This window comes from Azolla caroliniana, unplaced genomic scaffold (genome assembly GCF_043228905.1).
Source record: "Azolla caroliniana isolate FFs.n. ecotype wild unplaced genomic scaffold, voAzoCaro1.0.p SCAF_21, whole genome shotgun sequence".
Lineage (NCBI taxonomy): Eukaryota > Viridiplantae > Streptophyta > Polypodiopsida > Salviniales > Salviniaceae > Azolla > Azolla caroliniana.
The window spans coordinates 1,763,916-1,775,787 of NW_028230456.1; the positions used below are offsets into that span (position 1 = coordinate 1,763,916).

The window sequence follows — 11,872 nt, forward strand, 5'->3', positions numbered from 1 at the left end:
GGACATTCACACAACTAACAATGATATCAAATACAGCTTAAAATGAATGGAGAAATTTGAAGGAATATCATTGGGTTTGTCCAATCTAAAAGAGCTACCCCACAAGCTTGCAAAGATGATTACGTAGTTGATATATATTATTCTTTTAGCATCAATAATTGAAGGCCCAATATGTACATATAAATAAGTAAAGTAAACATGTAGTTATTTATCTATAGGAATATGAGAGATTCTAAAGGATCATACAAAGGAACTACTAGTGGATGTAATTCATCACATATCTCTACACGACTCTTTTGAAGGCTATATAATATAAGCTTGACAATGTAATGTTATAGTAACTCAATTGTGCTTGTAATTGAAGGATTCTATTAGTAGGCATCATTGCGTTTGAGTGTAATTATGTCCTTTAGTGTGTTAAGTTAGTTGTTTTATCATTAAGATCTTGATCCTAACATTAATGTATAAGTCTATTCCTCCCAAAAGTATGGCTCAACTTATCAATTAGATGAGTCTTTTGTATATAGACTTTTATTTGTTATATGGTTGACATTTGCTATTCCACACAACCAACTTTATGGGTCTCTTTTCACGATGGATTGATCAAGTGAATATCTTAACTTTAGTACAAATTATCATGATAAAGTGTTTGACCATTCAAATTACGTGGAACTCCCCTAAATAACCAAGATAAATATTGTCAAGCAATTTAATACAAAAATAATTCTACCAAATACAACTACAGCACAAGAAGCCAATGTATCGAAGAACTAGTAGTTTAAAGAGCATTGAATGCCCGTATGACACTATTGTCGAGGTCACGACTCTTTTTCATGAGCCTATAAAGGAGGTATCTCATTGTAATATTTGAATTGAATTATTTTGATGCAAGTCCTTTGTTCTACCACGTATCTCTTCTCGTCCTATTTTCTTAAACTCTCACTATAAAACAAGAATAGGTCAAACCATAATCCACCTTAGTTAGGATCCCTTCACTAAACAAGCTAACTCGGAACTTGTGAAAATGGTACTTGGTTACATCAAACACATATAAATAGATTGCAATATATATTCCCTGGTTGGAATTCAAACAATAATGTTAAACGTTTCGTTGCACTTATTTATGGCTCTCAATTCAAGACCATTTGTTGTATAGGGTTGCATAAGCTTGAATTTGTGAAATGTCTAGAGTTTTCTTTTAAGACTTACTCTAACATGTTACAAATCATATGCGATAAGGTTAGGCACAAAACAAACACCACGATCAATTTGAATGAAACTATTATGTCTTTCCAAAGGTTCGCGTATATTTAAAAATTTAAAATAAATCTAAGCTAGATCCATGGGTTTATGGCCCATGTAGAGTAATATATGAAATCATTAGGGTTTCTTGTGAGCTAAACCTACTTGGAAGTTACATGCCTATTAGATATATAAAGCACAATTCAAGTAAATTTTGGAATAAAACAACAACTTATTATTGCAACAATGTCGGTTACATGATGTAAAGATAACCTTAAGAACCAATTCTAAAGCTATTTTTTTACATTTACAGGGTAGGATAATTGTGGAACTAGTTATCTGATAGCTTGAGATAAATCTACAAAAACCTACGACACGTGGCTGTATGGGAGTCTTAGGTGTTGAGCGATATAAAGGAGACTAGCTACTCCCTTCTTTATGCCATCTTGGGACACCGTGAAGACTCTATCGGTAAGGCAATGTACTCTTCTTTAAAAGACTCATTCGTATCAACATCCACAATATAGCATAAGGTAACACTTTGTGGTGTGGGAACCGATGATATTCTTGTTAATCTATTATCCTTTGCTCGGGGGTTGTTAATGTGGTTAAGCACCCTTAAACCATTTGTTTCTTAATCTAAAGATTCATTGTTTCTCAAAAGTGTTCAATTCATAACACATGGTATGGTAAATGTAGTTGCCTTGTTAAAGCACAAACAATATGTGACTTGTGTTTGAGAACCAAAATATATTTGAAAACAAGATAGTGAATAAATATAGAGCAACTCTAGAGTGTATTTTCATTGGTTGACAAAGACATAGTTTCATGGCTTTGGGTTCACATGGGAGACATGTATGAATAATAATTATGGCATACATCATGCACTAAAGTGAACTTAAAGATGTCGCAAGTGACAAACCATCGGTCGTCATAACTTAATGTTGTGTATTTTTAATAGCACAACGAGTAACCATATACAACCGATGGGAAGATTCCACTTTATTAAGACGAAGCTAATGCATTGAATGCAGATAACTAGAAGAAGAAGTTTGAGATGGTTGCGATTCTGCATCATGGAGTGCTGCAATACAAATGCCTTGTTATGCACTTGACGATGCCGAGAGCTGGTTTCTATTGGGAGGTTGTGGTGGGATCGATCGAGATATGGCACGTAGTGTCGAGGACAAAGTGTGGTAATATTAAACATATGGTTGTGATTGGTGAAGAAGAGGTGTAAGGATTTGATCTCACAACCTTTTTCTTTGGTAGCCTCTAATGGGGTTAAGTCAAATATGTATAATGTGGTAATAACATATGGTTATGATTGGTGAAGAAGGATTTGATCTCACAACTTTTTTCTTTGGTAGCCTCTAATGGGTTAAGTCAAATATGTATAGTATGTATGTAAAAGGAAAGAGAATGGAGGAATCTTCTTTGGAAGTTTCCTAGAATTCCCATTCAAAACCAGACTGTATAAAAAGGGAAGCAAAGCAAAGCAAGGGCAGAACAGGGCAAAAAACAGAGCAGGAGAGAGAAAGGAGGATAAACAGAGACACCAGGAGAGAAGAAGAAGAAGAAGCAAGCAGGCAAGCAAGCAAGCTAACAAAGAAAGAAGGGAGAAGACAGAGAGAGAGAGAGAGAGAGGGAGAGAGAGATGTGTTATGAGGTTGGGTGCAACAAGTGTGGGAAGGTGTCTTGGGGCGGCTGCGGCCGGCATGTCCCTTCAGTATATGCCCAAATCCCGCAAGGTCGGCACTGCCTCTGTAAGACCTGGCCCGGTGTCTCGCTTGCCTCCGCCGCCTCCGCCTCCGCCTCGGATCAGAACCCTACCACTTCCCCTGCCCCTGAAGCTTCTTCAGTGTGTACTATCCTTTAGACTTTATCAATTGTTGTGAATTGAGTTGAGTGCCACACATACATACATAAATATTCTTGTGTGCAATGGTTTGGATCCATGTAATTCAGGAGGGGAGATTTCTCTGTATTTTAGTACCATAAATAGTCCATGTTTGTTCTCTCTTGAATGTGTTGTGTTTTGCAATTGGGTGCTTTGGGCAATCTGGAAATTTGGCTCGGTTCTCTATTTCTTTCTTGTTGACTTCTTGTAATATGTGTACTCTTGGCTATCAAACTCTCAACAACAGGTCATGGGTTCAAATCCTCTCATTACTCTCGCACAATTGTCGATTCACAATTGCATCCATCAATCGCTTCTCGTATTCGGCATGCACATCAAAACATAATCATCTTACGATTGGTTTCCAAATGATGTGATGCAACGATGATCTCGATCTTAAGAGCAAGATTGGTTGCTTTAGATGTTCACATCGTCTACAAAATATGTGGAACACTTGGAAATAATGGGGATTGAACAAAGGAGCTTCAACGTGTTGAAAGTGAAGGAGAAGGAAGCCCTTGAAAAAAATTCACAAGTCTATGTAAATAGGAGTAATTTTCCCTAGAGCCTTTTCACACGTGTTTGGACAAAATGTTGTCCTATCTTAGAGTTTAAGCACTCACTTGCGAGGGAGGGGAGGGGCACGACGTGTAACAATCTCATGGGTTCTTAACACCATTGGTGTGTAGCAAGCACTTTACATTTGTTCTTGGGATATGCCTCTGGGCAAGAGTGAGTCGTAGTCCACTTGATTGGGTTCATGAGGACAACATAGGGAGAGAGGGAAATGAGGAATGGGTGGGAGAGAGGTTGGTGAGGCTTGGGAAGTAGAATAAAAGATGAATAAGAAACCGGATTTTGCAAGTTTGTATGCAAAAGAACTTTTGTGATAAATCAACCTTTGTTGTGTAAATTGTGGGGCTAGAACTTGCCAATATATATTGATGATGTGCTCACACATTGGTTCATAATGGCTTGTTTGACAAATATCATTTGTGGTGTGGAGCAAGTGGATCATTAGAGATAGTGTGAGAATGGGCAATGATCGATTTTGTTGCGTGCAACAAAGTTCACCATCTCTGGCAAACCTATTGGTTTGGTTGTAAATCATGCATATCTATGCTTTGAGGTGAAGGATGGATGCAATCGAGCAAATATTACCCTCTTCTCAATGTTTCTTCTCAATTAGCAAACTAAGACCTTTGAACAACTAGGACAATATGCATGAGCATTTGTTCGTCTAATTAAAAGGTATGCTTGGATGGAGCAAAACCATGTACTTCAAATATACCAATGCTACTAGAGGAAAGGCTTCATGATGCCTTTCATGTTGGCTCTTAAAAAGGTGGTTATCACAATGAACTCCAAACCCTAGTGCCTCCCCTAAGTTCTTAGGATCTTCAATTGATAGTAACATATCCTTCACATCATTTTGAAGAGCCCACCATAATCAATAAATATTAGTCAAGGCAATATCTATCATGAATTAAAGAGAGTTTGAAGCAAAAACAAATTTTTTGTACAAGAACCTTTCTTGAGTTTGCTAAGTCACATAGCTATCGTGTGTCATTGATCAACAATCCTCCAAAACATGCATCATGATAAGGGGAAAATAAGCGAAATCGTTTTGCAAGTTTAGAGTGCTCCATTCTTGAGTAGTGACGCAAACATACAAGGTTGGCCATTGTGAATTGAAGACGCCCGATAGGACTAACCCAGTCATCTAAAACAGAGTGCCATCAAACTTCTCAGGCAAATTTATCCTAGGCTTCAATAGTCCCACTTCAAAACTAGATGCAAAGGTATGAGAAACTATCAGCTCTCATGATTCCTCAATTATTTGCTTGCTTGTAAGTACTAGGACACTCGAACAACCGTTGCACCAAGGACGTAATGGCTTCTTCCGCGCTCATACTAGTAGAAATATGAATATAGGAAGAAAAGAATAACATTGGTTCAAAAGCAAAAACAAGAACAAAACAAAGGGGTAAGGTTGATGAGGAGCTACATAGATGCGGCCCCATGCCCACCAGGAAAACCAAACCCTAGCTCGAGAAAACAGAACAAAGCGAAGAAGCAAGAGAGTCTAGTGGCGAAAAGGATGAATGAAATGTGGCACACACAACGTTTGGACGCCCCCCGACATTCGAAGTTAGGAAAATGGGAGAAGGCGTCCGGACATTCATTCATTCGGCGCGATGTCATGGGAAATAGAAGGGTAGGTTTTAGTAAATGTGAAAATGGTGCATATATGATTAGATACAATTATCATACAAATTTACAATATTTGATGGTCTTTGTGGGATGTGTCTATTTTGTGGGATGGATGGATGGATGGGATGCAATCATAGTATGAACCATACGTACCATACGTGCATTCGTATGCATTCGCATGAGAAAAGAATGTTTTCCAATGCATTCGAGTATTATGGATGGATGGAATGCTGTCTTCACTCATTTGTTTTTGTTGAGAGCAGAAGAAACATGCTGATGCTGAAACAGAGTCTTCCTTCTTCTTCTTCTTCTTCTTCTTCTTCCTCTGCCCCTGCCTTAACCCCCTACTTCTGCTTCCATGGTGTCTCAAGGCCATCCCTCCACCTCAATCAAACCCTACTCAAACCCAATCGATGCAGAGTAATCTGCGCTGCAGGGGACAGCAAAGAGGTGAGTTTGAATTCATCTCTCTCTCTCTCTCTCTCTCTCTCTCTCTCTGTTTTAGTCACGAACAAAAGAAACAAAACAAATACACACACAGTTAATGTCTAAACTCTTCAAACAAGTTTAGGTACCGTTTCTCGGTTTCTTAATCTCATCAAGAAAAAAAAATCAGTGGCACGTTTAGTTCAAGTATAAAAAAAAAGCACATACACACACAGTTAATGTCTAAATTTCAAACAAGTTTAGGTGCCGTTTCTCGGTTTTTTTACAGGACGAAAGGAGATAAGAGTTGCACACTGTAAACATATAAATTTCTGTTTCAATCACATTAAGGAAAAATAAAAAATGAAGAACAAGGCAAAATACAGCCACATGTGCGGTTCATGGGAAAAGAACTCGTTTTTTAATCACATCAAGAAGAAAAATTCAGTGGCACATTTAGTTCAAGGAAAACAAGCAATTCTCTTTCAATTACAGAAACCAAACTAAAAAAGGTATAGATACAACGACATATTTACATCATGGAAATACAAGGGCAAATGCAATACCATATTTAGTTCATATTTAATAAGTTTTTTGTTGTTGTTTGTGTATAGGATGCAGCCAGGAAAGCATTGCAACAAGCATTTGAGGGCAAGAAGAGCCTTACAAAGAAATGGGAAGAAGAGATAAGGAAGAGAGAGGTAGCAGAAGGAGGAGGAGGTTATGGAGATGGAATTGGTGGTGATGGAGACATGGGAGGAGGAGGAGGCGGCTCTGGACCCAATGAACCTTTTGATTGGGGAGAATTTGGCGAAGTCTCAATGGCCACCACTTCACTCATCTTATTTGTAAGCACTCCTTTTCCTTTGTTTGATTTTCATTGTATGCGGGTAGTAATTTTCCTTTTATGCACCTCTTTCTTGAAGTGATTGAAAGACTAAATAATGTAGATCAAGAACTAATAAAGATTATGGACAATAATGTTGCATGTGTGTGTGTGTGTGTATAGATAGATAGAGAGAGAGAGGGAGGGAGAGGGAGAGAGAGAAATTTACGTATTCTAAAACCAATATTGGCCCATGAGACAAATGATACAATAACGGGATGTGTACCCAATCATTGAAAATAAAATAAAAATAAAAATAAAACTGGCTTAAAGGCCCAATAGTGGGATTTAAGCGTGAAAATAAAAAAGCTATATCGTGGTACAAAAGTGTGATGGGGTGTAGTATGCTCTATAAAGGAATGGATATGTGCTGAGACTAGTTTCATTTCTATCCAAGTTCTTCTAAATGGAGGGGGGTTGAAGGGTTTCTATGTGCATGTGGCCTGTGGCCATGATGTAAATGGTATCTGACCAGAGCTTCTCAATGTATATTGCACGATAACGAGTGACTTTGAATCCCAGTATCTGAGGGTGTTTGATTGGTCTCTGATTTTCTGCTTCAGAGAGGGAGAGGCTGAGTTGCGCAGGTGTATCCATGTTCATTATCTCCCCTTATCCCTAAAAAAATTCTGTGGTTATGTGTTGGTGAATATTAGAATGATAATAGTTAACTTATTGTAGGTTACTCTCTCTACGCCGTTTTAGCTCTAAGATATACCTACCCGACATCTTTATGTCAGAGGTATCCAATAATTGGGAGAGGCTCCAAGTAAGTCTTGATATTTTTCTCTTATCTCGACGTAAGCTGAACATTTGCATGTAAAATGGTACTCATCTTCTATCTCTATGTGACATAATCTACATATCCTTCTCTCTGGGTACTCCATTAGCACAACCATTTGCAATCTCAAGTTGCTGGGATGATACTCCAAATTGTCCAATAGCAACCCTTAGTGTATGTGGTAACAACATATCTAGATATTTTGGTTGTATAATAAAACCCAACTCAAAGAAATGCATGAAATTTTCCTTATAGTAAAACATTTTAGGTGGGAGTGGCTCTAATAGGTTGATCCATCTAAGTTGAGTATAAATTTTCCATATGTCTTGGTGTATCACTTTGTTACGGTCCCCATGAGAGATTAAAGTTTTATATGTTTGTTAATTTTTAGGCTGTTTTCTAAAAGTCAACTTACCACAATACCAGGAACTAGTATCCTCGGGACTCGTAGAGTGATTGAAATGCCTTCAAAGCTTGCCGAGAAAACCTATCTTGTGATTGGCCATGTATACAATTATTTATAAACTTTTGGTTGAAAAAGTGCTTCTACTAGCATAGTGACTAAAGTGAACTTTGCTCTAATGATTTCATGTAGCAATGTTGGTTTGCTTCGTATTTGTCGTGATAACATTGTGACCAATGGTCTCTCTACTTGCAACCACATGAAAGGTGGTAGCCCCAGAGCCCAAACTATTGCATCATACATGAGGGAAGGGGTCACTAATGAGTTGAAGAGCCACCCCTTTGTTTGTGGCTCTTGGAAGTATGCCTTGTGGCATTGTCTCTCTAAGAGTGAGATGGCCACATTCTCTTGTTAGTCTATCTTTTGCTGCCCGTGTCCTTGAAAATTAATTGAGCAAGCACTAAACGTGACTTGAAGATATACATATGATCCGACTACTCAACTTGTTTATTAGAGAGCATTAGGTTGCATTTAATCCTAACCTGAGCATAAGTGCGGAAGATAAGGACTTTAGTTTTCCCTAGATTCACGATTGGTCCTCTTTGTGTACAAAAGTTATCTAAGGCATCAGGGTGTAGGGTTTAGGGTCATATATGGACTCGGAGAGTAAAACTATATCGTTTGCATAAAGCAAGATATTGACTTCCGTACTCCCTAGTTCTACTTTGCAACCTCCTTTACGAGCAATAAAACCAGTAATTTCATTAATGTAGATCCCGAAAAGAGTTGTTGATAGAGTACAACCTTGTTTTACACCAATGTTGCTGGTGAAGCAATTAAATAGGCCATCCGGACATCGTACGCTCATATAGGGCATAGATGGCCCAAATCATGTCATTTAGTATTTCCAAGCTTTTAAGCCTATCGAACAACCTCTTAGAGAGAGACTATACTAGACTAGATGTTTTTTAGAACTTAGAGAAAGAGAGAAAGATTAAACTAGATTTTTTTTATTGTACAAGGAGGCCAATTTTGACTCCTTCCTAAGGAGGTTTACTACTTAATGTGAAAAACTCTCTATGTGAACATAATGCCCGCAAATATGCGCCCACCCTTCTTGGTGGAGATTTGAGTATGACTCTCAAATTACCATGCCCATCTCACAAGTCAGTATACTTCTCACAAATTAGATTTTATGATGACCATGCGAGAAGTAAGTGATATTCATCCTTCACTAGCTTTTTATTGCATATATTCATACTTGGGAGATGATGCCATGCTACTACCTCAATAGCTAACTTGAGTGAGCAAGTTTGAAGAAGTGTAAGGGCTTCTCCAAGAGCCAAGCCTCATGGGTCTAGTAAGATGTGATTGGATAAGTTCTGGCATTTTTACCTTGTATTTGAGCGAGCGTAGAGGGTCAATATTGGCAATGTAGTATTCCAATTTTTACATCTTAGCATCTTGCCACTTTATCTGTAATGCCTCTAGTAATCTATCCTTGGTGATCTCATACTTCGTAGCATCACCTGAGAGCTCCAATAGATTTTCTACTTCCCATAATTTGAACCATTTCATAATATGTCAAACACCCAGCCAGATGAGAGAATTTTTCTCTTCTTAGTTTTTTGTACCTTCCATCCGATTATCCAAACACCTGTTTCTAGTAGCATGACAGAATATGATGTTGATGATTTAATTCCCAATTATCTCATTCCATGCTCTAAGTGAGATAGTACCATCACGTACCTCCACTCCATAAAGCAACAGTTAAAAGTATCATTGAATAACATCAATCTCATTTCCCATCCTCTAGTATCACTTTGGCTGCATGGATTGTCAAAGATATAACAACTATTCCATCCTGTTTGAAGTTCAGACTCACAACATACATTCCATCTATTTGTCAATGGGAAAAATAGGTTATACCAATGCCAATTGGAGGTCAAATCAGCCTATGGGACAAAATTGAATTCTTGGTACTTCACCTTGGAGTGCCGAATTGTACAGAAAGGAAATCAATAGTGCTGGTGAATGAAGATTTTTCTAATATATAAATACGGCATCCTTACTAAATTCGTGAGAAACATGTGGGGTTGTTTCCTCTCTTGTGGAATTCTCTCTATTTCCTCCCTCCTCAACATGTAACCTACTAACCTAATCAATGTGCATAGGTAAGATTAAATGAGCCTCCCTATTTCAACCTCAGGATAGGGGCTTCTAAATCTTGTAATCTTTACATTAAACATTATGTCAAATGCATTATAAACCTCTACAAAGCGACAATCAAATCCACCTCCCCTGTGCTCCGCCTTCTCTTTTTTTATCCTTAGTGTAATTGTGTAGTGTAGCATGAACAATGGCACTAACAATCGTTACAATGCACTCTCCTTATCTCTATTGGAGTGTCATTTTAAAAATGGTAGAACAGAAAGAAAATGGTAAAATCTTAAATGGAAAAACAAAGCTAGTTGCAGAATTTTCCTGCTTTGGATCTTCAATGAGTTTGGTTGTGTTTAAGTAGTTGAGCAAAAAGCATAATACGAAGTGCCATTAGTGGTGGTACCATCTTTGTTAGGAGCTTTATTGAGAGCTAGAGAGAGCCATTAAGGTAACAGAGCACACTTGCCTCTTTCCAAAGAGGAGATATAAATTTATTATCAGGATCCCTTGATGAAGAGAAAACTCACTTACCTTGCTAGTTAGAAAGATTTTTCAAGATATCCTATATTGTACGGTATATTGTCCAATGAAATATGCAGCCCATCAGAGTTTTTGACATGTTTGTTTCGTTTTTTTGTTTATTTAAGTGGATCTATGCACTGTGAGCTCAGAAATGATAACCACGAAACAAAGTAGTAAGGCTCCAAGTGGATAGACATTTATCAAAAATTAACAACTTTACCTTTGAAAATTTTTAAGTACATGTGTGTGTGTGTTATGTTTTTTGAGAATTATTGAGAATTTAGGCCAACTATCTTGTTTTTCCTTTTTGTAGTATTGCTTAATTGCGTATGGACCGAGGAGTACACTTGCGTTTTTCAAAAATATTTGCAAGTTCGTTTGGCGAGGGTTCCGCATAAGAAAAATGCCTGATGATTACGAAATCCCTGTGAGGCCAAAGCCACCACGTCCGAAAGCTCCAGTAAAGCAAAGATTGAGAAACATGAGTCTTGTATAGGCACATATGTGGTGGAGAGAATTCAAATATTACATGCTTGTGTGGAAATGAAAGGACTATTTACTCCAGTAGCACCTCATATTTCTGTATTTATTTTTGTCAAGTTGGAAGGAAAGCTTCAAGAAAATATTTTTCATGAGTGATAGGAAATATATTTCTAGAAAACATTTTTTTGTGCTTGAAGGTGACTTTTTAAATACTTGATAGATTTGGACAACTAATGAAAAGAACTCTTTTGATAACGGTGGAGATGGAGAGGTTTGAGTTATCGATGTCATTATTGATCATTAACCAGATTTGGAGAACTAATGAAAAGAACTCTCTTGATAACGATGTAGATGAAGAGGTTTGAGTTATCGATGTCATTATTGATCATTAATCAGATTTGGACTATGTAACTGAAACTTTATGCTAAACCTGCCTTCACATTTGTCGTAAATTAATTGCCTCTCAAACAAATACGTTAGCCGTTGGGGTTCCATTGAGCAGTTCACATCACACAACCAATTAAGGTGATTAAGCCACATATTTTGGTATAATTGAGGTGTTCTGAGCAATTGTTAAAGGACAAATTTGACGGGTTAGTGGTGATTGGGCTACATATTTTGGTATAATTTAGGTTGTGCAATTGTCAAGGATAAATGTGGCATATCACAGAAGATATAGATGATAATAATAATGCAGTGCTACGTTTTTGTAATATTTCAGTTTGTTTTTACTGTTAGTAATATGACTTATGTGGAAATCCATGTGTGATCGGAGGTCAAATTGACCTATGAGACTATAGGTGAAACATTTTCATAATAGCAGATGCAGAATTAGCGCTTTTCATCTTTGAC

The 11,872-nt window shown here is 37.5% G+C and overlaps 1 protein-coding gene across 1 annotated transcript; it reads left to right on the forward strand.

Moving 5' to 3' along the window:
- Positions 1 to 5,581: 5,581 nt before the first annotated feature.
- LOC147850261 (sulfate adenylyltransferase subunit) lies at positions 5,582 to 11,275 on the forward strand. The gene is made up of 3 exons (XM_087336132.1): positions 5,582 to 5,806; positions 6,397 to 6,630; positions 10,851 to 11,275. The coding sequence occupies exons 1-3, from the start codon at positions 5,627 to 5,629 to the stop codon at positions 11,031 to 11,033; spliced, it is 597 nt and encodes a 198-aa protein (XP_087192258.1). The 5' UTR covers positions 5,582 to 5,626; the 3' UTR covers positions 11,034 to 11,275.
- The last annotated feature ends 597 nt before the right edge of the window (positions 11,276 to 11,872 follow it).